A 27,823-nucleotide genomic window follows, 5' to 3' on the forward strand; every position below is an offset into this window, starting at 1 on the left:
ACCAAACAAACACTTCAGGGGAAGTCAACAGCAAGATGGAAGACTTCATGCAATAAATGGAAGGCTTGACCTAAAAATAGCCAAACTTCAAAAGGACTAACATCCTCGGAAACTGTGGGTCCAGGTAGTGCTTTTCAGGAACATACCTCTCCCATCAAAGCATCCTTCATTACAAACACGGCGTTCAGGAGAACAGACTTCAGTTGAACACATAAAATAGATCTGAAAAGAAAGTAAATGGAGTTAGAGCAGCTGTAGATCTGCATTTGTCTAAAATACCATTTCTGACTAGGCATTTGGAGGCAAGCTTGAGTATACGATTGGACCACTATAAAAGACTCACTTCCTCATCCAAATGCTGCTTGGTCTTGTAGTCCAGGAACTGGAAGCTTTGTATTTCAAAGCGTCGAGTGTGCTTGGATACAGGCATGTTATTGTATTTCACATGGAGGCCAGCAGCACTGCTGTAATCCAGGATGTTTGGACAACTGTGGGGTAGAAATTCAGAAGGGAGTCAGACAGCTGCCAACTAGGAGGCTTGACATGCATGGCAGTCATATTGCCACTTCTAGCAGCTACAACAATCTAAATAGCTTGCAAAGAGTTACTTTAGGTGTTTGCAGCCAATAGTATTGGATCAGAGCCCCTCCCTTAACCTGTTGCTGAACACACTAATCCTATACAAAAAACACAGCTCAAATACAAGTAGGTGCTGATGTAGCTGTTGAGTGGGTAAGTGTATGAAGGGTTGATCTCCAAAGGAAAGGTCAGCAATTTGGTCACTGGTCATATCTGGCATGTTGCTTTGTCCAGACAAATGGAGACATCAGGATACTTGAACACTGTCAATGATGCAGGATACTCACCCTTCATAGAGGATCACCCAGGCAGCTTGAGAGGACTGGGGATAGGCGATGCAGTAGTGGACCAGCAGAACTACATTGGGGTTAGGAGGGTTCACAAGCTGCACTTCCAGATACACCTTGCTTCCAAGCAAGAAGCTCAGGGGCAGATGGGACTGTGGGTAGAAGCTGGTGTAGCTGGTGTCTGCAAGAGACAAGTGCTTTAGAATAACCAGACGCCAAGTACATCGCTCTGAATACACCAGCCATTGAAAGACGGACTTCAGCCAGTCAAATCTAGCAGTCATTATGGGACATGATGCCCAACATAGAGCTACAGCTCCACAAGACCAAATGGGAGATGTTGAAAGTCATTACCTTGGTCATCAAGTACACCATGTTCTTATTAAATACAGTAAAAAGGTTAGACATCATGTTCAATTACCTGTGGCAATCCTTAACCGAACCCCTAGCGAGCCAAAAGCCAAGGCTGCTGATGGAGGTGGTGGGTTCACCACCAAGTAACCAGTGCTGGCCAAACTTCCTTTAGAAAAGCGACATTCCACATATAAACTGCAGTGCAGAGGAGACAGTGAAGATAAAGAATCAATTTAGTTACCAGTTGGCACAGATGTTCCATTCAGTGACAAAACCATGGAGGGCTTTTACTCCGATCATGGGGTCCCAACCCACCCATTACAACCAGCAAAGTATGCTGTAAAATAGGTTTCTTTTTCAGCAAGAGTGGTAACTGGCTGCCTGTTCCCAGCTCGTAAGAAATTACCGAAAAGGGCCATCTCTGGTAAATTTGTCCATACACCTGCTCGTTCCCCCTAACCAAGCCATGAACTTCAGCAAGATAGATTGTAGTCTCTGCCACTGTCTACAGAAAAGAAACAAGCTTGAGGGTGAGAACACTGAAGCAGATAGGAATGTCAATCAACTGGGTCAGCCCAAAACTAGTGGTATTGCATTAGATTAGCACCCTACCACCACCCCTTAAACATACAGCTATAAATAAGGACTGTAGCCTAAAAGTCCTAGTACTAACCATTGTGGTAAAGTAGTGACAATTGCAAACCCCAGAGGAGGCGTGAACTTACAAAGACATGTGTCCCACAGCCAGTCACAGGAAATTTGAAGATGGCAAAGTCTGGCGTGCAGATGACTGGGGCACATGATTGGTTTCCTGCAATTACTAGACTGCCAGGATCGATTTCTGGCTTGGTTGAGGTGCGGTACACGGAGAATACAAAATGGCCATCTGCAGCGCACGCTGAAAAGCAAAGAATTACTTGAATGCAAATAGTGAAACCTTGTGAAAGTGTTTCCCTGAAGGACCAGGTCTCCTGTACAGCAGGTCAATTATAAAGCTCCTCGCCCTCCCCAAATACTCCACAAGTTTTCCTATACAAGCTGTTCAGTTAATCTGGATTCTTATGAGATGAGCAGTGCTATATCAGAGTAAAACCAAGCCATACCATCCAAAGGATAGTAACACTGGGAAGTTGTTGCATCCACACAACATCCATTGGCCACACACAGTTGTGGATCAGCATTAGGTGGACCACAAGCAACCTGCTGACTTCTTGGTATCTTGCACCCTGCAAAACAGTAAAACTTAAATGTTTCAGGTTGTATAGGGAAGACCCTGTAGTTTAGGTTTTACCATCTCAGGTAGGGAAATCCTCAACTGACGTTGTCAAGAGGCACATTGTATTCAAGTAAAAGAAACATGATTCAGCAATAGCATTTGGCAGAGAAGCAGCACCAGACTTGAGCACTCCTGCATTATGAAGTGTCTAGTGAATAAACACTTACCCTCATGTGGTACTAGACCAGGAACAGGACACTTGGCCTGTATATCTCCTCGCTCCCCAGTAAGAGTTGTGTAAAGGACTCTCAGGATGTAGAAGTTGTTCTAGAAGTGGAAAGAGTTGCTCGTTGACAGTATTTTGATCACCAATACAGATGGGGATTACAGCTGCAATTGCCCTCGGCTTACCAGTATCTTGACATTGCAGGCCTTGTAAGGAGCGGTCAAGATGTTCTTGCCGTTCTCCCTCACCAAACTGTAGCCACAAGTCTTGGGAGCACTGGTAACAGCTACCAAGTTGTTGGATTCATCTACAACAGATGCCACATTTAGAGCATGCTTTCTGTTTTACAGCACCCAAATTACTGTGTACCAAGCCAACTCACCCATTAACTGGATATCTTGTAGCAGTCCCCCAGGAAGTTCCACTGTCATGCAAGTATCACTGCAGAGGACAGAAACCCCAAAGGGAGGGAGCGGCAACCCTGTTGGTAAAGCTGCACTGGTTGGACATTTCATCTGCACCAGTACCCTTCTCCCAGTAAGGGTTACATATGCTAGAGTCAGGACATAATTCCCATTCTGGAAGAGAATTAAGGGAGGGGAGAGAACAAGTGAGCATATGTACATGCATAGGAATTTTAACAGCAACAGTACAGAAAGCTAAATATTTACCAGCATCCTCACATCACAGGCCGTGTAAGGTGCTGTGAAGATGTTCTTTCCTCTCCCATGCACCAAGCTGTATCCACACTCTCTGGTATCATCTTTGACAGTTACCAGAGTGTTGGATTTATCTGCAAAAGGCAAGATTGCCATGAGATTGGGTTTCCAGGGTTAACCTCTGCCAAGCAATTTGGGAGGGAAGTTATCTGGGCCAAGGCACAGCTTACCCCTCAGGGCTACTTGTTCAATTGGTCCTTCAGGCAGCTCGATTGTCATGACGGAAGCTTTGCAGACAGTGGGTATTGTTGGTTTTCCAGTAGTGGTTGTAGAGGAAGGTGTTTTTGTGGGTGCTGCAGCACTGGTTGGGCATTTCATGTGAACATAAACTTGTTGCCCAGAAGTTGTATAGCGGAGGGTCAAGATGTAGTTCTCATTCTAGAACAAGGAGGAAGTTGGCTTCAAAATGTATAACCAGGAAACAAGCAAAATTGCAGGCTTGGGGTAGTAGTCCAGACACATTTTGGTCATGTCAGCAGGCGTCAGAAATGGCATGCTTTGAAATCAAAGACCAGAAAATCTACTAGGCCAGTGTTTTGCAGCAATGCCTTCAATTTGATGTCCCATTTCAGTGGGATAACACTTACCTGGACTAGATTCAAACAAGTCCGTTTACATTCCAAGCCGGCAATGTGTTAGTTTCAGGATGGAGCTGCGCTTTGGTTCAAAACAATACTGCCACCAAGATGCATTATGCTATGTCCAAATACCTGATGTCACTTCAAATTTTTATGGATTTGGTTTAATCATATTTCCTGGAGAAGGAGTTTGGTCAAGAAATGGCAGGTTACCCCGTCTGCCTGTGCTCTACTTCTCCAAACCAAAACTATCTTCGATAGAACCTTGGGCTAAGTAGCCCTAAAACAGGGTTCAAAATGATTACATGTCAAAGCTTAGGTCTGTCCATTGTTTATTATGTAAATTACCCAAATAAAGCAACATACAATGGACCATGCAGCTTCATGCAATTAACCAATATGCAAATAAGTTACTTCTACAAATTTATATATAAAAACATACCATTGTTCAGGTCAGTTTTAAAATCCCACACCTCCCTCCCCATGATTACCAGTATCCTGACATCACAGGCTTTGTAGGGGGTTATGAAAAGGGTCCTTCCACTTCCCTGCAGCAAGGTGTAGTTGCAGTACACGGGAGCCTTGTTGACAACTACCCATTTGTTGGAATAATCTACAAAAAAGGAAAGAAAAAAAAAAGTTACCATAAGATACTGACTGTGCCATGGACACATTTGCAGGGGTCTACCAAAAGTCCAACTCACCTAGAAGCTCTACTAGTACCACAGGTTCCCTGGACAGCTCCACCACCATACTAGAGGCTGTGCAGACCACAGTTGGCTCCCCACTAGTGGTTCTCATGGTTGTCTTTGTAGCGATTCCGGTGGTCCTGGTCGGTTTGGTGCGCTCCCATGTAGTGGTCGTAGTTGTTGGGGCTTTTGTGGGTTCTCCAGCACTGGTGGGGCACTCCATCACCACATACCCTTTTTTGCCACCAGTTGTCAGATACCATATTTTCAAAACATAGTTGTTATTCTAGAACAAAGAAAATATGTAATACCAAATTGATTTCAATGGTCATACAAGATGGAAATATGAACTTACACTTACTTCATTTAATAGGAGAGGAAAGCAGAGCAAGTTGGCCCAATCATACCATTGCCTAAACTTTGTATACCGAGCATCAAAAGAAACTTCACTATTACTACACATTTTCAAAAAATATATAAAATGGACATTGACAAAATGTTTGGTTTCTTGAATCATCATTATTCTTGACCAGGACATGCTTCAGTGACCGACTTAAGCATATGCACTTAGTGACAGTTGATTGGACACTGGATATGGAGCGATTCCAGCTGTTGAATTGCAAGCTTGAATAAAAGAAGAAATTGCAGAACAAACAATATGCCACGTTGGTCAGTGCCTTTGTGCAATCGGCATGTTGGAGGCTGGACTAGGGCAGTGTACTGTGGCTCACTGTCTTGGGTGCTCACAGCCGGCAATTTCAAACCTGGTGAGGACGGTAGAACCAGACACTGTCCACGATCTGGGGAGACCAAGAGTCACAACACCTGCCCAAGATTGACAGATCATTTTGCAGCATCTTTGTGAGGTCAATTGTGAAAATCAGCACAAAAAAGTCACTGCACCTGCTCAAAACAGATCACATCTAGTGAATTCTACCCAAATATTTGATGCTCAGTATATGAAGCTTCAATAAAAAAAAAACACAGAAGTTTATTGGTTGTGAGAGCATACAGTATGGTGTTGTAGTTAGGCGAGCTTGGACAAAAATGATTACCAGTATCCTGACATCACAGGCCGTGTAGGGGGTTATGAAGAAGTTCCTTCCCCTTTCCCGAGACAAGGTGTAGTTGCAGTACTTGGGAGCATCAACGACAGCTACCCACTGGTTGGATTTATCTACAAAGAAAAAAGGGAATTACCAGTCTCCATTAGTGTCACACGAAGCCCCTCAAATTAAAACAAGCCTAACTCACCTAGAACCTTAACCAGTCTTAAAGGTTCGTTGGGAAGCTCCACCACCATATTGGAAGCTGTGCAGACCACATTTGTAGGGGCCTTGGTCGTCTTCCCACTGGTGGGAATTTGACATCTCATGTGCATGTAGCCTCCCTTAGCAGTGGTTATGTAGAGTAAGGTTAAGATGTAGCTTCCATCCTGAAAGTGAAGGAACAGTACTACTTGAAAGCGGAAAGACGTTATGCTTATGTTTTTCCCCCCCATTGCAGAGCCGAGCTACTGACGTCACACGCAGCAAAAGTTACTAAATTTGCCAAAAGATGCACAAAACTGTATTAAAAATAGAACAGTACAGCTGTATTTTGTAAATATCTAGGAAGGTCTAAAAAATTGCCAATTATAATTGACTTGGTTAAATTAGTTCTATTGAAGGGGGTGGGGGGGGGGGGGGGGTGAAGAGATTAATATGACTTGTCAAAGATCTCATTTTAAGGATAGTTCGATTTTGTTTGGGTGCTGAAACAGATTCTGTGCAGCTTGGTTCTTGCTCAGCTTCACAAATAGCCAGTGGAGAACCACCTGTACCCATACCAAGCACTCACGGGTCAGATGTGCTAGTGAGCGGTATTGGTGAGCAAAATCAGAGAAGAATAGTTTTATGTAGGTTGTAGTATTAGAGATCAAACTCCAGATTAGCATACAAATGTACGATTTCTACCTGTATCCGGACATCACAAGCCCTGTAGGGGGCTGTAAAGAAGTTCCTGCCGCCTCTTCCCTGCACCAAACTGTAGTTGCAGTAACTGGGAGCATTACTGATATCTACCCATTTATTGGACAGACCTATACAAAAAAAAAAAAAAAAAAAAAAAAAAGAAAAAAAAAAAGTTACCAAGACGGATCTGTTCCCTCCCAAAAGTATTTGGGCCAAATTCAAACTCACTCAATACTAGAACTTGAAGCAACTCAGAGGGCAGTTCTACAGTCATGCTGGAGGCTCTGCAGAGAGCAGTGTCTGGGAGAGTTGGCATTGTAGGTTTCCAAGTAGTTGTCATTTCTCCACCAGTGGTGGTTCTGGTCAGCTCCCCAATGGTTGTCCTGGTGGTCTTCCCGCTGGTTGTCCTGGTGGTCTTCCCACTGGTTGTGGTTTTCCCGCTGGTGGTCTTCCTGCTGGTTGTTCTGGTCTTCCCGCTGGTTGTCCTGGTCCTCTTGGTTGGCTCCCCAATGGTTGTCCTGGTGGTCTTCCTGCTGGTTGTCCTGGTCTTCCCGCTGGTTGTCCTGGTGGTCTTCCTGCTGGTTGTCCTGGTCTTCCCGCTGGTTGTCCTGGTGGTCTTCCCGCTGGTTGTTCTGGTCCTCTTGGTTGGCTCCCCAATGGTTGTCCTGGTGGTCTTCCTGCTGGTTGTCCTGGTGGTCTTCCCACTGGTTGTGGTTTTCCCGCTGGTGGTCTTCCTGCTGGTTGTTCTGGTCTTCCCGCTGGTGGTTCTGGTAGTCTTGGTTGGCTCGCCAATGGTTGTCCTGGTGGTCTTCCTGCTGGTTGTTCTGGTCTTCCCGCTGGTTGTCCTGGTCCTCTTGGTTGGCTCCCCAATGGTTGTCCTGGTGGTCTTCCTGCTGGTTGTCCTGGTCTTCCCGCTGGTTGTCCTGGTGGTCTTCCTGCTGGTTGTCCTGGTCTTCCCGCTGGTTGTCCTGGTGGTCTTCCCGCTGGTGGTTCTGGTCCTCTTGGTTGGCTCCCCAATGGTTGTCCTGGTGGTCTTCCTGCTGGTTGTTCTGGTCTTCCCGCTGGTGGTTCTGGTCCTCTTGGTTGGCTCCCCAATGGTTGTCCTGGTGGTCTTCCTGCTGGTTGTTCTGGTCTTCCCGCTGGTTGTCCTGGTGGTCTTCCTGCTGGTTGTTCTGGTGGTCTTCCTGCTGGTTGTCCTGGTGGTCTTCCCGCTGGTTGTCCTGGTGGTCTTGGTTGGCTCCCCAATGGTTGTCCTGGTGGTCTTCCTGCTGGTTGTTCTGGTCTTCCCGCTGGTTGTCCTGGTGGTCTTCCTGCTGGTGGTTCTGGTAGTCTTTGTTGGCTCCCCAATGGTTGTCCTGGTGGTCTTCCTGCTGGTTGTTCTGGTCTTCCCGCTGGTGGTTCTGGTAGTCTTGGTTGGCTCCCCAATGGTTGTCTTCCTGCTTGTCCTGGTGGTCTTCCTGCTGGTTGTTCTGGTCGGCTCCCCAATGGTGGTTCTGGTTGTCTTCCTGCTGCTGGTCTTCCCGCTGGTGGTTTTCCTGCTTGTTGTTCTGGTTTTCCCGCTGGTGGTTCTGGTAGTCTTGGTTGGCTCCCTAGTAGTGGTTTTTATTGGACAAGTCATGTGCACGTAGCCTCCCTTAGCAGTGGTAATGTAGAGTAATGTTAAGATGTAACTTCCATCCTGAAAGTGAAGGAACAGAACTAGTTAAAAGTGGAAGGACGTTATGCTTCTGTTTTTCCATTGCAGAGCTACCGACATCACACGCAGTGAAAGTTACTAAATATGCCAAAAGATTTGCACAAAACTGTATTGATATAGAACAGTACAGCTGTATCGCTAGATTTTGTAAATATCTAGGAAGGTCTAAAAACAATTGCAGATTATAATTGACTTGGTTAAATTAGTTCTATTGAAGGGGGGGGGGGGGGGTGTGAATATAAAATTTGCCAAAGAGATCTCATTTAAGGATAGTTCTCTAGTTTGTTTGGGGTGCCGAAACAGATTCTGTGCAGCTTGGTTCTTGCTCAACTTCACAAATAGCCAGTGGAGAACCACCTGTACCCATACCAAGCACTCACGGGTCAGATGTGCTAGTGAAGGGTTATTAGTCAGCAAATCAGAGAAAAAGAATAGTTTTATGTGGGTTGTAGTATTAGAGCTCAAACTCCAGATTAGCATACAATGTACGATTCCTACCTGTATCCGGACATCACAAGCCCTGTAGGGGGTTGTAAAGAAGTTCCTGCCGCCTCTTCCCTGCACCAAACTGTAGTTGCAGTAACTGGGAGCATCATCGATATCTACCCATTCATTGGATGGACCTATGAAAAAAAAATAGTTCCATTATCTACAAAGACAGATCTGTTCCCTCCCAAAAGTATTTGGGCCAAATTCAAACTCACTCAATACAATCAGAACTTGAAGCAACTCAGAGGGCAGTTCTACAGTCATGCTGGAGGCTCTGCAGAGAGCAGTGTTAGGGAGAGTTGGCATTGTAGGTTTCCAAATAGTTGTAATTTCTCCACCAGTGGTTCTGGTCAGCTCCCCACCAGAGGGGCTAGTAGTCTCCGTCGGCTCCCCACCAGTGGTTCCGGTCAGCTCCACACCAGAGGTTCTAGTAGTCTCTGTTGGCTCCCCACCAGTGGTGGGACAGCTAATGTCCAAGTACCCTCGTTCATCAGCAGCAGTTATGTAAAGCAAGGTCAACATGTAGTTTCCATTCTGAAAGTGAAGGGACACAAGTTGAAGACTGGAAGGACTTCATTCCACGACAGTGTACATCTCACCTGCTTCTCAACTCTGGGAGGCTTCCATAGCTGGCAACCATCTTGCCTCAAAAGCTGAGTTTAGTGTTACAGTAAATGTTTAAAATGTACTCCAAATCCAAATCCCACCCATATCCATACTTCCCCCGCTTTGTTTTAAAACATCTCTTTAGCAGCGCACACATGAAATTGTGAAAGGTACCAGAGACCGTGAACGTATCAAAATGCATTGCGAGAAGTTAAACGTTGGTGAGAAATTACCAAGGAGAAGGGCCTAAAGGAAGACTCCCAGTAAATAAAGGGGAGTCGACAGGTCCGAGTGCAGGTGAACTTGCTTTTAAACTCTGGGAAGGATTAACAGGATACACAGAGGAGAATACGGTTAAGCGCGTGAAGATTTGCTTTACAATACAGAGTCAGTTATCCAAACTAATTGGGACCAATGCTAGTTTGCATAATCTATTCGTATGGATAAACAGGTATTCACAATTACTGTAACTAATGTATAGAATAAAGTTTACCCAAGTACAGATGAACCCGTCTCATATTGCCTCCCTTATCACGACTTAAACTAACCACTCGCCACACACCATAGGTTCTTTGAGAAGGTCTGAATATCAAACCTGCTTTGGTCACATTGTGCAGCCAGTCAAATGCTTAATGACCAGCCTTTACAAAGTAACCAAAAGGATGTCATTTCCAATACACCCTACAAAAAAATCATCTCGTTGCCAAAATCCATCAAGGTTATACAAATGCACATAAAGTACAATACCTAACTGATGGTGCAGTTGAATTCATGCCTTAAAAAAATGACTTTCCTTCCAACTAATGATACCAAAAATGTCCTGTACTAAACTAAGCATTTGTTTAAATGTAATAATGACAGTGTACAGTATTAAAACACTTCTAATTCACTGTTAGTTCTCGCTTGCAATGTGCCATCAGTCAAACATGAAAACTGTTTACATCAAATTACGCCTGCACAGCAATCCTGATGTAGAAGTAGGTTCCTCTGTACTTGGTACACAAGTACCTATGGATATTTAGCTAGTAAACCTAGCTTTTAAAAAAAAAAAAAAAAAAAAAAAAAAAAAAAAAGCAGACATCTTTATCCAGGGCGACTTAGTCGTAAACAAATATATTAATCACAGTACAAGTAAGAATACAATTAAGAGCAAGATAAAAACACAATGACTTCAGTTCTAGCAAGTTCTATTCCATCACATTAAACATACAAGATTTAATGCAATTCAGGAATTACAGTACCTACTGCAATTCACACAACATACCAAACTTTGAAAATCCAATACAATCTCAGTACACTGCCAAATTACACAACTTCAGGAATCATTAAAACCTCAAAAACACATTCAGCAAAGTGTTTCTATACTCTTAAGGCATTGGAAGAACGTGCAATTGGAAAGTTCTTAGCTGCTCAAATACAGGATCTCCAGCCCTTCCTGACAAGATAAAACCGTCCCGTCATTTAATTTGCTTAACTGCAACAATTTAAAAAGCACACAATGCTCCATCTAAGGTTTTGGTGGTCTGAATTCCTGACCTGGCATTTGCCTCAGTCAGACGGTAATTTGGCAGCTAAATCTCAGCCATTTTAGCAGAAGCCATGTTCACAATATGCATTCCAGGTATGTACTGTCATTTAAAGATCAGATAATTTACTGCTGTACAGAGGAACTGTTTTGAATTGCATATTTTGGACTGGGTTTATGATTCCAGATTGTGATTTAAATAGTTTTGAAATAAAGACTCAGCCCTTCCCAAGATAGTTCGGGACAGAGTTTAGTTAGGGCTCAAAAGGGAGCTAGGTTTTGTTTCCAATTGGTTTCCCCCCCATTTGTCATAAAAGAAAATAATGTACTGGAACACAAACTGTGTTGGTATCGTTGAACGAGTGCTGGCAAATAGCTAGCAATCCTTTTGCATTACTAAATTATCCAGAATTTTAGGAATGAGAATATATATATATATATATATATATATATATATATATATATATATATATATATATATATATATATATATATATATATATATATATACACACACACACACATCGTAAAACTCCAAATAAATCGCCAGTCTCCAATAAGTGTGTCTGCTGGGAAATATGGTCAATAAATACCGGATGTCTTAAATGCTAGGTTATGACTACTGAACAATTAAGAAATGTTTACCAATTTAGCATTTATTAATATCGGTAAAGTTAATGTGCCGTACATTTGTGCTGCAGGCCTACCTTAATACACGGTTGTGTTCCAATTCAATGGGTTGGATAGTGGATTTTACTGTTTTATTACTACAATACATTCTGTTATTACCCATTCTTATTACAACCTTTTAATGACATTGCAGGAATGTTGCAATTTGTCATTTCTATAAATGTGTGCATGCAGCTTTTTCCTGATTGCATCTGAAGTATTTGCAGATGTTTGTGATCTTGCAGAATAAAACAGAGTTTCGAAATAAGCGCCGGGGCTCCTGGCAAATTTAGCAAGTAAACTTTTATCTATAGCGTAAATCATGTAATCAGGGCTGGATTAAGGCATCGGCAAACTGGCATGTGCCTAGGGCTTGAACTCAAGGAGCGGCCCCAAAACGGTTGTGTCTTGCATAAAGCTTCAGCCTCCTGGGTTTCATATTCCACGCAAATACAGTTCAGAAACAAGCATTCACATCCAGCGATCATTTAACTACACAATGTACAGGTATGTTTGTTTTACTATTTGTGGACTACTGTGGAGCTACAGTTGGATCAAAATTGAGCACCCTTCATACTACATTTTTTCCAACTTCATATGGGGTTTCTTGGTTGAACTTGCCTTTTTATTCAGCAAATCAGAACATCCGTTGTCGAGATGTGATACAGGATTGAACGTAGGCTTCAGTTTTATTCCGAAATGTGTTTAGCACATCCCCTACAGTTTGTCAGATTCATTGTCAGTCATAACTTGACTGAATTACCATTTACCAGGTGAAGGGCTAGTAAGAAAAGGCTAGAATGTATAGAGGTGTGCGCATATATGTATGTGGCCATTTGTTCAGGAGTGAAAGTAACATTGAGCAGGTTTCATTCAACTTCATGAATGAACACTGGTTAATTCTATAGGGGGGATAGAGATCAGTCACAGCTGTACATCGTGGAATTGGCACATCAGGATTATGTAGTTGGGTACTAAACCGCTTCCACTAAATTTCAATTCCATTTTCTGCCTTCAAATACAAGTGAAGATTAACAATGCTTTTGTCTACAGAGCAAAGCGAGAATTACCATACAATATTCCTACCTGTATCCGGACATCACAAGCCCTGTAGGGGGCTGTAAAGAAGTTCCTGCCGCCTCTTCCCTGCACCAAACTGTAGTTGCAGTAACTGGGAGCAGAACCGATATCTACCCATTCGTTGGACAGATCTACAAAGAAACCAGACTGACATGAACCACCAAGACTAAATCAGGTCCCTCCAAAAATGTTTGAGCCAAACTCAAACTCACTCAATAACAAAACTTGTAGTGACCCAGAGGGCAGGGCTACAGTCATGCTGGAGGCTTTGCAGACAGGAGTGGGAGGGAGAGTTGGTTTTGTAGGTTTCCCAGTAGTCCCTGGCTTTCCAATAGTTGTAGTCCTAGTAGTATGGGTTGTTGTCTCTACTGCTGGACAAGTCATTTGCACCATCCCTCTTATCCCAGTTGCAGTTGTGTAGATTATAGTCAAGACATAGTTTTTATTCTGGAAAGTTAAAGGGTAGCCACAAGAACATCGTCATTGACACCAAGCGATTACAGTGGGGAACACTCCTCAACTTTGATTTACGTTAAATCAAATGTGCTATATTCAAACAAAGCCTAACTTACCAACAGACATGAAAGAAATGGCAAAATTACTAGTAGACTAAAGGCCAGCCATATGGCTCTGCAACTTCTAGTTAACCCTTTAATGACAAGGATATTGTGAACACAACCATACTGAAGTGGGCTTTTAAGACATGATCGTGTAAAGACGATTAAAAAAAAAAAATAGGAGTAGTGTCCATTATTGCTTAAAAAAAGACACTGAGAATAAACATTTACTATGTCACTGCAATCACTTGGGTGAAACCATGTCTCATCTGCCCCTATTTTTCAATAAAATATTCAGGGAGTATTGAAAAGTTCTTTGGGTCACAGTGTGTATACATGTATCCAAGCCGAATTACAAAAAGAAAAAAAACCCAATCCGAAATGGTGTTACTGCAGAGTTCATACGGTTTCTGAAGTACTTTAAAATGTTCTCCAGTGTTCTGAAAATGACGCCATTTGCAAGATGCTATTGTTAAAAAAAAAAAAAAAAAAAAGGTTTGTAGTGAATTTATAGGAAGAGAGTCAAGTACAGCGAAAAAGCACCTGGTCCTGGGGGCGGTGTAAAGAGCCATGAAGATGTTGACCACACATTAGCAATGTTCTGACATCGTAGATTACACAATGGCTGCACACCCTGATTAAGTTACTGCAGTGAAAGGGACAGACAAGGTTTCTTTCACCCCACCCCCTTATTCACAGGTCACCAATTAGTTATTTCTTATTTTCGCCCCAATTTAGTAGTGTTCAATTATTTTGTTTGGCTCAGCTCACCGATACCACCCCTGCGCTGACTCGGGAGGTGCAAAGACAAACACACGCGGTCTTCTGAAGCTGTCCACACTGCAGACTCACCGTGCAGCCAGCTCAGAGCTACGGCGTCGGAGGACAACGCAGTCCTGAGCAGCTTACAGGCAAGCCTGCAGGCGCCTGGCCAGACCACAGGGGTCGCTGGTGCACAGAACAGCCTGGACTCAAACCAGCAATGTCCAGACTATAGGGCGCATCCTGCACTCTACATGAGTGCTTTTACTGGATGCATCAAATACAGCACAGGTCCAGAATGCAGGTGCTTACTCCTGAAACAGCATTACAGCACATATGTATGCTTAAAAACCGGAAAAGTTAACCAGCAGGAGGCCACCATAACCTTAATGACTTCCTTCATTATGTATGCAAGGACCACTTGTATACATAATGGTCAGGACATAGTTTCCATTCTACATGTACAAGGGGAGAAGGAGGAGTCAGTGGCAAAGTATCAAAGCATTCGGTTGGACAAAAAGCCACTCTTGATAAGCTAAAGTTGACTTGATACCGTTATTACAATTCATTTTTGGAATGAATGCCATTTGGCCCATTTAAGCCAACTGGATTACTCAACCAACACTATAAAATTCAAAGTAAACTGGCATGCCAATTTTGCCATCAAGTAGAAGTAAATGAAGGATTTAGCAGTCTCATCACAAGGTGTGTAGGGGGTATAAAGATGCAACGTTAGAGCCATCAGTTATGAAAGTTGATGACCAGAACAGCATGTACAGAAATGTCAAAAACAAACGAAACCTCCAGAATCAAATACAAGGGACATGTAGATGAATACACGCGTCCCCATTGGCACAGAGTACACAAACACCGAGGAAAATTACCAAGATCTTGACATGACAGGCGCTGTAGGGAGCTGTGAAGAGGATCCGTCCTCTTCTCTCCACCAAGCTGTAATTGCAGGACTTGGGCGCATCAATGACTTTTACTGGCCTCTTGAGTTCATCTGAAACAAAACGTATCCATGAGTTCACATCCAGGATAGGACTAGCCATTGATAGTTTCTAGTTTAAGTACCCCACTGCAAAAAGGTTCTAGTACCCAAATCAACCTTGCAACACACCTAGTACAAAGACTTTTTCTAGAGATCCTGCCGGCAGCACCACAGTCATGTTAGAGGACCTGCAGACAGGAATGGGTTTCCCCACAGTGGCTGGAAGAGGAGGCAGTTCTGTAGGGCTTCCAGCACTGGTTGGGCATTCCATCCGCACAGACCCTCGATTCCAAGTAGCTGTCCTGTACAGGACAGTCAGAACATACCGACCTCCCTAGTAGGAACATAAATGACCAATACTTGTAAAAGCATATACAATTTCACACAAGTACCACTGCCATGTAAGGATGTACAAATGGAATGTCCAGTAAAGTCCTATTCAACTTTATGGATGAAAATGTTACCTCAAGGTCAAACTGAAATATTAAGAGATTACAGATCAAGCTAGCCCCCAGGGAACCACAAAAAGTGTTCTAGTGTCACTTGAAATGTACTTGCCACTTCCTCAACAAAACAGCCAGTGTAGGTAGTTGTAAAGATTATTTTCTCCAGATGCAGAGACATTGTAATGGCATCGTTCTGCCAAAGCACTAGTCACAGTGATCTCTTGGCCAGAAAGATCTGCAATAAAAGGAGACCTCATTACAGCAAGTAGAAATGCTGGTTCACACTGGGCATACGATTCAGACGGACGCACCACCTTGCGTTCAAAGCGTAGACGCTGCGGACGAGTTGGGAGATTTCAACTTCTCAGCGTCAAGTTGGTGGCATCACTCACATTTCAGCCAACCACATGCCTCTTTCCTTTAGAATTTTAAAAGTAATGCACTTTACCGTTTATTGTTTGAAATAAAATTACACTTACAGATGTAGCAGAAAAGAATTAAGCATGTACAGTATCAAACAGATAATCAGAATGAAAACTAACAACTCAGGAATTTAAACCGTGTTTGATGTGCGTCTCAGCAGCCTACTGAAAGTGGGATGGTTAAATTAAACAGGTTGTTATCGCAACAAAGTCTGAGCGAATGTCAGCGATCTTACCAACCATGAAACTGAATGGTGGCATTTGCCGTCACTGAATTTCTCTTTTGGATCTTTTTTTTTTTTTTTTTTGGCTCTGCAGTTATACCATGTACAAATTAAAAGCAGCTGTGTGCAGGACTCGCCAAACCTCCAGAAGTTGTCTTTTTTAAACCAGTCAGAATAAATTAAACCCAGGGAGAAGATTGCTCAGTGTGAACTACAGCCTGCGTCCATCTGAATCTTACACCCAGTGTGAACCTGCCTTCAGTATTTGAAATTCCAGTACAGCTTTAAGCCAAAAATAAAGGGAACAAGCATAAGACACATTCACCATGCATTGGTTAACCAAATATACCAGCTAATCGGGCATCAGTACTCCGATAGTCACCAATTGTTTGAATAGCTTTCCAAGAGCGAGGTACAGTGGGCAATATTGTGATCAGTGCTGTGGAATGTCCACCCTAAGCTACCAAGGGGAGTGAATGAATAAATGTCAATCTGTATGTGCCTCCATTAGTCAACTCACTGGTGGGAGAAAGAAAAAGAAGAATCCACACAACCCTCACCTTTCACTCTAATCCCCCACCAAGGACCATTGGGTAGCACTACTGTCATGCCATCCTTATTGCAGATGGTAGCAGACACATCTACAGGAATTACTGTAGACAGTATACTGGAAAACACTTCTTGAGTTGTAGGGGTCTCGGGTTGGGAAGTTGGTTTTGGCTTCCCACCCGCGTGGCAAAGCACAGACGCCTCTCCCATTACACCATCAGCATGCTGGAATTGGAGGCTCAAGGCAAAGCAACCATCCTTAAAAGAGAAATTCTGTTATTGGCATATTCAGTATTGCTTGTACTGAAGCAGTTTACTGGAAGCATGCAGCAACATTTAATAAATCATGGCCTCAATAGTCTTACCACAAATGCAACTTGACAGCTTTGGAAGGAAGCAATCAAGATGATGTGTCCAGTCTTCATTTGAAAGAGTTGATAATTGCATTGCTCGGCAATACTACTGACAGGTATTGCCTTGTCAAAACCATCTGTAGAAGACAAATTCCATGAGTTCCCTGCACAGCAAGTTTTTTCTAAATGCTTATTATACAAGGTCTGTTTGAGGCTTCAGTTGTACTACTCCAGTAGTAGCCAGCTAGCCAAGAACCATATGCAATTGAACATGCGAATGGGTCACAACTTCAATTTCTACATCAATCAGTAAGGAGCGGTGGGTTGACACTATCAGAATTCAGAGGAACATAGATGCAGCTCACCTCTCACTTTGACTGCATTAAGACTTCCTTTAGGCAATTTGATCATCATGCCAGACTTGCCACAAAACACAGACGGCAAAAACTCTTCAGGTGGGACTGTGACATTAATTCCGGTCCTACAAGACATGAGTGCCTGTCCTAGCTTCCCTGGAGCCATTTGATAGTAGATGTTATAGAAATAACGATCCATCTAGGAGGGTCAAAAAATAAATAAATGGCGTCACTGGAGTTTTAATCTGCACAGTATCCTGTTCCTACGGGTAGGAAGGCCATTCTAGTTTCACATTATAGAAGTGAACAGCCAAATTGAGTGCAACAATGCCAATATTTAAATGGGAAAATAAACCCATTATATATTTCACACATCATTTTGTATTGGTCCATTCTTCCAAAGTTACAATGCAGGCTGTATACAGAGCATAATGTTTCCTATACTGGTGAAAAGCAGGATACACGTACCAATCTCCTCACGTGACATCCATTGTAGGAAGTAGTGAAAGTGATCCTTCCCTCTGAATCACTCAACAGTTGATATTTGCATTTAACAGCAACTTCATAAATGGATACCCATTTGTTGAATTTATCTACAATTAGAAGAAATTTTGTGAGATCTTGTCACAAAGACGGCCAGAGTGGGTTGCGTCAGACCAGAAAAGGAATACACAGAGACGGTGGTTGTGATGATGAGCCGAGTGCAATGGCTGCACTCAGCGTTTAATAACAAATAAAAGGTTTTAAACGGTACACAAAACAGGACACGGCACTTGCGCCAAAATAAAGAGACAGACAAAACGGACTAACACTAAACAAACGGTGCACGGAGACAAACAAACACGGTGAGAACAAACAACTATTATATTTACTTCTAATGATTTTAACTCTCCTCTCTCTCACCCGTTCTCCTCTTCCGAACACCCAACCCTGAGTGCAAGAAATGTGCGTCTATATATACTATTGTGCTGGGATTCAATTACTAATTAATTATTCACTTGAATCCCAGCACGTGAATTAATTCTGTGCAACCCCGTGCTCACATATTACATTTAACCAGCACGTGAAGTGATTTGTGCTCTCCTCGTGCCTAAATACAAATCTACACTTTTTAAATACACGTGAAACAGACCCGTTTATATCCCGTGTACCAATCTATACACCGACATTAACACACGCAACATCCAACATACAACACAGATCACACAAATGCACACAGGGGCGGGGCACTTTGCCACAGATCTCCTGATCTATTAAATAGGCAGCGTTTCAATTGGCTACACAGCAGCGAGAGGAAAACGGCTACAGAATAAATCTTATTTAGTTACTCAGAACTGCTACCAAACATTTGCAAAAAACTAATCCATCGCTCATCTCACCCACAGATCCCAGTATAATCCATCCCTCAAGTGCACCCAAGACTAACCACCACACTACGCCAGTACTTTAAAAACTGAAATCGAAAATGCTCTTGAAAAGGGTGCTGTAGTCCTTATGTTCAAGGACATAAACATGTACTGTAGCATACATGCAACAGTTTCAAATGCATACAAGGAGTTGCAGCAAGGTATACGGTGAAGCAAATACACCCATACATTCCATTTAGTGCCAGGCAGAAACTCACTTTTTACACGAAGCGCTTCTATTGGTCCTGCTGGGAGTTTGATGGTCATGCTACTCTTACCACAGATTGTAATAGGTCTATCAGGTGTAGAAATTGGACAGGACATATGCACATAGTGGTTTCTCCACATCAGGGTCAAGACATATTGCCCACCCTGCAAGCCAAAGTAAAAAATGTCAAAGTTGAACGGGACTGTTCTAGCCAGCATCTGTGATTGTAAAGAACCTCAATAACGATGAAAGCAGACGCTCTGTATTTGACAAAAACCACCCAAGAAGAAGAACATTTAAGAAATTAAGTTAATTGTATATGTGGAACAGCAGTCCCATGGCATTTGCTTTGTCAGTTTAACATTTATACTGTACAAGGCCAGCAAGTGTGGATCTGATGACGTAGCAGACTTTTTTTTAAAGTTATGAATGTAAATCTTACCAGTGCCTTCACATTGCAACCTGTGAAGGCAGTTGTAAAGTGGACCACTCCATTTTTCTCCAACACCTTGTACCTGCACCTCTGCATAATCTTGCTTACTTCAACTAATATGAAGTCGGCTGTGGGGGAATAGTTACAATGAGATTTGATAACCGTACCTCTTCCAGAATTAAACAGATACCACGTTGGCAAAAACCCTTACCTTGCACTTTAAGGTCCGTCAACCTTCCACCAAACAATTTGACGGTCATGTCTGCGACACCGCATGTAGTTGCTGAAGCCAGGGTGGATGGCTCTCCTGTGCTATGGGGAGGAGGGTTTTCTGGGGTAATAGGTAGATTAAATACACCATAGAGCCCTACAGAGGCATCATAGATGCTGCTTGGCAACCCGTGACCTTCAGAGAGAACAGGAGAGTTGCGTGCACTGGCAATTTTAAAAGCTGGAGAAAGAGCTTTATGCAACTCCAGATTTATATCGGTAAGTACAGAGCGGTCAAAAGAAGAAACGTGCATTCCAGTAAGGTCACCAGTAACTAGGTCCTCACGATGATAGGAATGCACATCAGGATGCAAAGTATCAGTGCCTTTCTTTTCAAGATCTGCAAAGGCAACAGAATCATAGCCTAGGGTTTCAGAATAGGTACCAGATTTATAGTTGTCAGAAGAATCAAACTCTTTGCCAAGTTCACCTATACCCACTTCTGCTGCAAGATTAATAACCAAATCATTCTCTTCTAGAAGGGTAGCAATATTAGACACATTTTCTTTATTGGAAGTAGCCAAATCAGCATATGCAAAGTCTTGAGGGAAGTCCGCATCACGGTCATTACTCCGATCAGTAAAGAGTACATGTTCCACATCGCCTTCAGATTCTGAAGCCATATGGTACTCATCAGCAACAAAAGGGACAGAGTTCTTGGTCAAATCAGAATTGAAGTGATCACTATACAGATTGGAAGAGACAGGCTGTTCAAGTGCATCCTCATCATACCTAGAATGCTGGCTGAAATCAAAAAGTCCATGGTTTGCAGCATCAGATTCAGAAAACACATGATCAAGAGACTGCCGCTGTTGATCTGCAGAATACCCAGCAACCTCAAAAAGTTCACTTTTTCCATTTGGTGAAAATTTATCTGGTTTAGAAAAAACATCCTCAGCATAAGGAATGGCTAAATCAGTAAGCAAGCTCAAGTTCCCTCCAAGATCCAAGTTTCCTGTCCCTGACATGGAATTTGCAGCCGCTTCATCCTGCAGGGGATCATGAGCTGAAGCAAGAGCTTGTGTGAGCCTCAAGACCCAGGTCAATAAGAAGAAAGGCAGCATCGCCTGCCCTCTCCGGAACATCGTTATTGTAAATAAAATGCCACCAAAAAACAACACACAAAAAAGCAGTCAATATGTCTGGGTTCTACGGGCGCGGGTATTTAAGTTGTGAGGCTTAAAGTGTTTTCATTTAATTTGTAATTGACAAGCCAATTGCTGCCGTTGAATTATCAACATTTTTAGATCATTAGTAAAGCACTGCTAGACTCAATTCTGCACGAGAGAAAATCACCTGATTTAATTTTCAAAAAATGTCAGTATGCTGAGAAACGTGTGTAGACGTGCCCTATACTTAAAAGATGAAAATAGCATCGCATTAGATATAGGAATGAACGTAATGAAAGAAACAATAAAAATGAAGAATCAACGGTTCCTGTAAACGATAGTCACCAGTGCTTAATTTGTAAACAAAGAGGTGCCGGGGCGCAAGCAATGATAATAATATCGATCGACCGCACATTCAAAACCATATATTTGAAAGAGCATGTACTAGTGTTAGATTTTATCATCACGTATTCTACATCATATACAAAGTAGTAGTATGTGCAGAAAAATAAATTAAAGGGACGGGGGGCAGTGGGGGTCGACGACTATGTATTTTGCCCGTCCACTTTTTTTTGTTCTGTGCATATGCACTATTATTGTGTTTAGTGTTATAGTTTGAAAAAAAAAAAAAAAAAAAGATACACCGCACCCTACTGGTTTGACCCACGGTCCGCGCTGTAAGGTATGCAGGAAAGCGTTTAATTTCAACATCCCTAAGTAACATGTTCCTGTTATTAAGCAGTAGTAATAATCGGAAGCAGTGGTATTTAAAAATAACAAAGGCCAGTTTTCACTACGGTGAAGGAGGCTACAATTTTCTTTTCATTAAAAACGTGTTGTTTATTGAAATTCATGTTCAGCTTTCATACTGAAGCATGTTGTGTACTCATTCAATCAAGCAGTAATGTAAGAATCTGCTTATAACGTTCAAGACGTTCTTCAAAGCAACTAAACTGATTTGTATATATTTAAAAAAAAACACACACACACAATAGAGTCGTGGTCCTTCTTTCGCAGCCAGTGTCATCTTTGTGGCACGCAGCTGAAATCGTAAAGTAATTAAATGTTCCTGGTTTAAGAAAACGCATTTGCGAGCAAAACACTTTATGGCATTTTTAACTAGCTGAAGAGGTGCCGGGGCTATGCCTCGTACCCACTGAATCCATGAGATGTTGTAATAGATCATCGATAACTTTAAAACACATTCCATCAGTGCTAGAATATGTAGTACACTGAAAGACAAAACATAATAAGGGGATGTTTTACGCACTGGGTTTCCATTGACAAGACTGTCAATGTCTCAAAAGTGATGAATAAGATGCATTTGCCAAAGAGGGCCAGCGGTATCGTCAGCAGCTAAGGATGTGCTCTAGTGTTTTCTTTATTAAAACATATATTAATGTTCACACACACACATGCAAGCACGCACGCACACACACACACACAGATATATATATATATATATATATATATATATATATATATATATATATATATATATATATATATAAAGTGCTGTGCAAAAGTTTTAGGCAGGTGTGAAAAAATGCTGTAAAGTAAGAATGCTTTCAAAAATAGACATGTTAATAGTTTCTATTTATCAATTAACAAAATGCAAAGTGAGTGAACAGAAGAAAAATCTATCTATATATCAAATCAATATTTGGTGTGACCACCCTTTGCCTTCAAAACAGCATCAATTCTTCTAGGTACACTTGCACAAACATCTTGGAGAACTAACCACAGTTCTTCTGTGGATTTAGGCAGCCTCAGTTGCTTCTCTCTCTTCATGTAATTCCAGACAGACTCGATGATGTTGAGATCAGGGCTCTGTGGGGGCCATACCATCACTTCCAGGACTCCTTGTACTTCTTTACGCTGATGATAGTTCTTAATGACTTTCGCTGTATGTTTGGGGTCGTTGTCATGCTGCAGAATAAATTTGGGGCCAATCTGATGCCTCCCTGATGGTATTGCATGATGGATGAGTATCTGCCTGTACTTCTCAGCATTGAGGAGACCATTAATTCTGACCAAATCCCCAACTCCATTTGCAGAAATGCAGCCCCAAACTTGCAAGGAACCTCCACCATGCTTCACTGTTGCCTGCAGACACTCATTCGTGTACCGCTCTCCAGCCCTTCGGCGAACAAACTGCCTTCTGCTACAGCCAAATATTTCAAATTTTGACTCATCAGTCCAGAGCACCTGCTGCCATTTTTCTGCACCCCAGTTCCTGTGTTTTCGTGTATAATTGAGTCGCTTGGCCTTGTTTCCACGTCGGAGGTATGGCTTTTTGGCCGCAAGTCTTCCATGAAGGCCACTTCTGACCAGACTTCTCCGGACAGTAGATGGGTGTACCAGGGTCCCACTGTTTTCTGCCAATTCTGAGCTGATGGCACTGCTGGACATCTTCCGATTGCGAAGGGAAGTAAGCATGATGTGTCTTTCATCTGCTGCAGTAAGTTTCCTTGGCCGACCACTGCGTCTACGGTCCTCAACGTTGCCCGTTTCTTTGTGCTTCTTCAAAAGAGCTTGGACAGCACATCTGGAAACCCCTGTCTGCCTTGAAATTTCTGCCTGGGAGAGACCTTGCTGATGCAGTATAACTACCTTGTGTCTTGTTGCTGTGCTCAGTCTTGCCATGGTGTATGACTTTTGACAGTAAACTGTCTTCAGCAACCTCACCTTGTTAGCTGAGTTTGGCTGTTCCTCACCCAGTTTTATTCCTCCTACACAGCTGTTTCTGTTTCAGTTAATGATTGTGTTTCAACCTACATATTGAATTGATGATCATTAGCACCTGTTTGGTATAATTGTTTAATCATACCCCTGACTATATGCCTACAAAATCCCTGACTTTGTGCAAGTGTACCTAGAAGAATTGATGCTGTTTTGAAGGCAAAGGGTGGTCACACCAAATATGGATTTGATTTAGATTTTTCTTCTGTTCACTCACTTTGCATTTAGTTAATTGATAAATATCATCTATTAACATGTCTATTTTTGAAAGCATTCTTACTTTACAGCATTTTTTCACACCTGCCTAAAACTTTTGCACAGTACTGTATATATACAGTATATATTGCACCATGCATTATTAAGGTTGTGTGAGTAGGCTATTTGTAACTTTGCAAAGTAGCTTACTAAAGTCTAAAATGGAAGTACTGAAGATCACATTTACACTCTTAGCTAGGTCAATAAGATATGGTGTTAAGTATTCTGCGTTCTCTCTGTATATAATTTGCTAATTAGTTAGTTAATTTTACAAATAACTGGAGTTAAAGAATAACTACATACCTTGGTTTGGGGGTTTGCAAACATACTGTGTAGCATGCATGTGAGTTTAGATTTTGATAACTTTTTTGTTTTGTTTTTGTGTTTTTAGGGTACAGTAATTGGTCTTCATAGTTTGATACCCCTGACATGAAATGCACACTAATCTTAAAATCCACCATAGTATAGTATAGTTTAAGTTCAATTGTTTCTGAAATTAACTCGCTAGTGTACAGTAACTAAAAGGTCTTAGTTAGCTTGCTAATCTCCAAACGTTCTGACTGTAGGCTTGTTATATATTCTATTTTTTATATTGGGAAATTAAAGTCTTAATGAAACTTTACTTATGTCTCATTATTCTATTCCATTGTGGGGATTTTAAGCTTCCAGAAACAATATATTTTGTTTTGTGTTTATTTGTAATGAACTCATATTTTAAAAGGTTTTTTGCCAGGGTGAATCAGGCCGCAAGCAACCTTGTTTTCTACAGTATTGTGACGGGGTACACCCCGCCCCTGTGTGTATTTTGTGTTATTTTATATTGTATTTGTTTCTATTGTTTCTATGGCAGCAGTGTGGAGTAGTGGTTAGGGCTCTGGACTCTTGACCGGAGGGTTGTGGGTTCAATCCCCAGTGGAGGACACTGCTGTTGTACCCTTGAGCAAGGTACTTTACCTAGATTGCTCCAGTAAAAACCCAACTGTATAAATGGGTAATTGTATGTAAAAATAATGTGATATCTGTATAATGTAAAATAATGTATAATGTGATATCTTGTAACAATTGTAAGTCGCCCTGGATAAGGGCGTCTGCTAAGAAATAAATAATAATAATAATATTGTATGATGTAAATGTACTGTTTAGTGTGTAAAAACACAATGTTTTGTTAATAATTTGGCCTCTCCTTACCCCCCCGCACTTTTTCAAAATGCATGCATGCCACCCTAGCTCCCTTGCGGCTGCAAGCGATCAGGGTGATGAGCTACCTGGACGACTGGTTGATCTGTCCCAGAGACTGAATTTCCTCTGCCCGGTGTGGGCATTGAGAAGCTACGTGGATAGGACAGGAGCTTTGCGTCATACTGACCAGCTTTTTGTCTGTCACGGTATATGGACCCTAGGACAGCCCCTCTCGAAGCAGTGACTGTCATATTAGATTGCGGACACAGTCTCGACTGTGTATGAGGGTCCTGGCTTACTCCCACCTGGGAGGGTAGCCGCACATTCCACTAGAGGGTTGGCTACATCTTGGGCCCTCTTTAGAGGTGCCTCGATGTCTGATATATGTAATGCGGCTAGCTGGGCTACGCCGCATACTTTCTCCAGGTTCTATCGCCTTAACGTGATAGATCCTTCCTTGCCTTCAATAGGCACGAGGGTCCTTGAGGTTGCACGCTCACACCGCTAACCTTGGGTTAGGCAGTTCTGATGCGTCCCTCGTATGCTGCCATTCCTTCTCCCTCGCGACGGCTCCGGTGTACATTTCCCATACGTAATGTTTTGGTGGTCGTCTTCTCTTTCAAGGAAGCAGGGTTACGGTAATTAACCTAACGTTCATATACTTAGCCACGCACCTGAAAAATGTATCATGGACTGCACCCCCACTCCCACTCCCGATTTTGTATTTTCAGAAGTTGACAGACATGAGTGTATCGTGCTTTTAAAGGTGAAGAAAGGGGGAAGATGTGTGTCTGATTGTTTGGAATGTCAAGATGTACCAGTCTTTGTTTGTTTGATTCACTCTTGTTTGCATGTTTTTATGATTGACTAATTGCCTTTTTTTTAGATAATAAAGTAGTATTTAATTTAAAAAAAAAAAAAAAAACATGTCCAGCATTAGAAATTACTTTAGCTTTCTTCAGCTTGTGTTTTAACAGTCTTAACAGCAAAGACTAACTATATACACTAGTTAAATCACTAAGCCAGACAGTTTTTCAGACAAATACGTATATTTTCAATATTCGTTTTCTGATACCGTCTGAAAGAAATGCATTGAATAATAAGACAAATCTACTTGCTTGTGAAGGTGGTACGATTATAGTACTGCAAGGAAAAGGAAAGGGATGCACCAGTGAGTAAATGTTGCAGTCTTTTTCTTCATTCTGGAGATATTGTGAAATGTTGGGTATACCTTCCAGTAAGTTTTTACTATCGCACTCAGATAGACTAAATTAACTGATCAATTATTTTTCAATCAATCAAAGCCCACAGGCGTGATGTAATTTGCAAATGAGTTAGTTCATTTTACAAATAATTTGACTTAAAGAAGGAATACATACCTTGGTTTGGGGGTTTTAGATACCAGTATGTTTGTTTGCAAACACAGTGTGTGGCCTGCAGGTGAGTTTAGATTTTGATTACTTTTTTAAATGTTTTTTGTTATGTGCAGGGTACAGTATGTGGTCTTCATGGTTTGATACCACTGATATCAAATGCACTTTAGTCTTGATGCACACGAATATAAAATCCACCACAGTCCAGTTATTTCTGATATGAACTTGCGGATGTGCAAATTGCATGAGAGCTGCTGGTTACTTTGCATATAATCAAAAATGACCTTGCTAAAGTGCCACATTAACTAAGTTATCTTGCTAATTTTTGAAATGTCCAACGGTAGGCTTGGATAATTACTATATATATCATATATCTTTATATTGGAAAATTGAAGTCTTAATGAAACTGTACTCAGGTCTCATTATCCTATTTCCTGGGGTTTTTTTGTTTTTTGTTTTATTCATCCAGGAGCAATATCTTCATGGGTGGTGATATTCATACTCCCAATCAACAGTGCCCTCAAACCAATCTTGTATACTCTGACCACGAGTTTCTTTAGAGAGAAAGTGGAACTGTAAACCTTTTGTTTTGGCTACTGCACCTGTAAATAATCGTGCGCATTAGTGCTTAACCTGCAACTTCTTCCTTCTGAGTCTCTCTTCCTGTTAATAACAACTTGGGCCGTGATGCTACCCTGTCACACTTGGTGTCAGAGTGGGAAATATTCTAAAAAGAATAAAAAACATTCTGTTATTCATAAATTAATTTCCACTTGGAGTGGTAGAGTCCAGGTTGCTTAGTAAAATTACATTGCATGTTTTCCCCTTGTTTAATGAATCTGGAAAATGATTTAATCCATGATCTTATCATTACAATTGCTGTGGCCAACATATTTTTATTTAGTTCTCTGACGCCCTCTGCTGGACACCTATTTTCCTAGTGAAAGTACTATCCTTGCTTAATGTCGAGGTTCCAGGTTCAGTAACTGAGTCTTTTTCAAGTGCTGTACACTGGTTGGACAGAAACCAGCATTGTGTAGCACAAATGCTTTTCATCACCACTAGGCATTTGTCTTGCAATTGGAATCCTGTACGTCTCTGTTAAGTTTACTGCCAATACCCACTGCAAACTGACCCTGTACTTTTAGAAAAACAACAAGCAATTGTCTGTTATTACCCTGCCTGACAATAGTAGAACTACACTAAATTTTGTCTGATTTGACGGGGAAAATATACTTTTCTCAGTTTCCCGCTGCTTCCTCACAGGTGTAATCCAATGCTAAATTCAGTATGAAAGGCTATGTATGCTGTCACTGTAAGAGTTGGGGTGGGGGAGGGCTCTGCCTCCATATCCCCTGCTGTAATTCAATCCTTTAAGGAAAGGGTGGATGCTGTGTGGATACCTGTTTTCAGGATGGTGATTTGTTGGCTCATTAAATGGGTAACTTTAACAGTGATTTGACTTACTAAGATATTCAGCAGATGTGGGTTTAGACTCATTCCCTACAGTCTTCTATTAG

At 41.9% G+C, this 27,823-nt stretch overlaps 2 protein-coding genes across 4 annotated transcripts in view; both read right to left on the reverse strand.

Moving 5' to 3' along the window:
* Positions 1 to 1,313: 1,313 nt before the first annotated feature.
* The window catches only part of LOC131737832 (uncharacterized), a 54,229-nt gene continuing 27,719 nt past the window's right edge, over positions 1,314 to 27,823 (reverse strand). For 2 of the 3 annotated variants that reach the window (XM_059029580.1, XM_059029578.1), the window contains 19 exons: positions 12,878 to 13,112; positions 12,672 to 12,796; positions 9,001 to 9,319; positions 8,795 to 8,919; positions 6,829 to 8,278; positions 6,604 to 6,728; positions 5,903 to 6,083; positions 5,704 to 5,825; positions 4,664 to 4,934; positions 4,451 to 4,572; positions 3,552 to 3,759; positions 3,334 to 3,455; positions 3,045 to 3,240; positions 2,848 to 2,969; positions 2,664 to 2,763; positions 2,324 to 2,446; positions 1,946 to 2,118; positions 1,627 to 1,725; positions 1,314 to 1,415 (listed from right to left, as the gene is read on the reverse strand). In XM_059029580.1, the coding sequence (XP_058885563.1) occupies positions 1,389 to 1,415; positions 1,627 to 1,725; positions 1,946 to 2,118; positions 2,324 to 2,446; positions 2,664 to 2,763; positions 2,848 to 2,969; positions 3,045 to 3,240; positions 3,334 to 3,455; positions 3,552 to 3,759; positions 4,451 to 4,572; positions 4,664 to 4,934; positions 5,704 to 5,825; positions 5,903 to 6,083; positions 6,604 to 6,728; positions 6,829 to 8,278; positions 8,795 to 8,919; positions 9,001 to 9,319; positions 12,672 to 12,796; positions 12,878 to 13,112 (4,245 nt within the window). In that variant the 3' untranslated portion in view covers positions 1,314 to 1,388. The remainder of the gene's footprint in view (positions 1,416 to 1,626; positions 1,726 to 1,945; positions 2,119 to 2,323; positions 2,447 to 2,663; positions 2,764 to 2,847; positions 2,970 to 3,044; positions 3,241 to 3,333; positions 3,456 to 3,551; positions 3,760 to 4,450; positions 4,573 to 4,663; positions 4,935 to 5,703; positions 5,826 to 5,902; positions 6,084 to 6,603; positions 6,729 to 6,828; positions 8,279 to 8,794; positions 8,920 to 9,000; positions 9,320 to 12,671; positions 12,797 to 12,877; positions 13,113 to 27,823) is intronic. The other variant, XM_059029579.1, reaches the window with a different exon arrangement.
* On the reverse strand, positions 15,224 to 20,765 carry LOC117972868 (uncharacterized). The gene is made up of 9 exons (XM_059029583.1): positions 19,587 to 20,765; positions 19,385 to 19,503; positions 18,953 to 19,106; positions 17,797 to 17,921; positions 17,338 to 17,527; positions 16,985 to 17,109; positions 16,631 to 16,877; positions 15,537 to 15,659; positions 15,224 to 15,312 (listed from the first exon to the last, which is right to left on the reverse strand). Exons 1-8 carry the CDS (start codon positions 20,728 to 20,730, stop codon positions 15,544 to 15,546), a joined length of 2,220 nt encoding a protein of 739 aa, XP_058885566.1. The 5' UTR covers positions 20,731 to 20,765; the 3' UTR covers positions 15,224 to 15,312; positions 15,537 to 15,543.

The sequence above is a fragment of the Acipenser ruthenus genome, chromosome 8 (genome assembly GCF_902713425.1).
Source record: "Acipenser ruthenus chromosome 8, fAciRut3.2 maternal haplotype, whole genome shotgun sequence".
In the NCBI taxonomy this organism is placed as follows: Eukaryota; Metazoa; Chordata; class Actinopteri; order Acipenseriformes; family Acipenseridae; genus Acipenser; species Acipenser ruthenus.

Coding starts and splice junctions, on each gene's coding strand:
- LOC117972868 (XM_059029583.1), bottom strand. CDS start 20,730: ATGTTCCGGAGAGGGCAGGCGATGCTGCCTTTCTTCTTATTGACCTGG. Junction 19,107..19,384: donor GTTGCAATGTGAAGGCACTG/GTAAGATTTACA, acceptor TTTGGCTTGCAG/GGTGGGCAATATGTCTTGAC. Junction 17,922..18,952: donor AGAAGCGCTTCGTGTAAAAA/GTGAGTTTCTGC, acceptor TTCTAATTGTAG/ATAAATTCAACAAATGGGTA.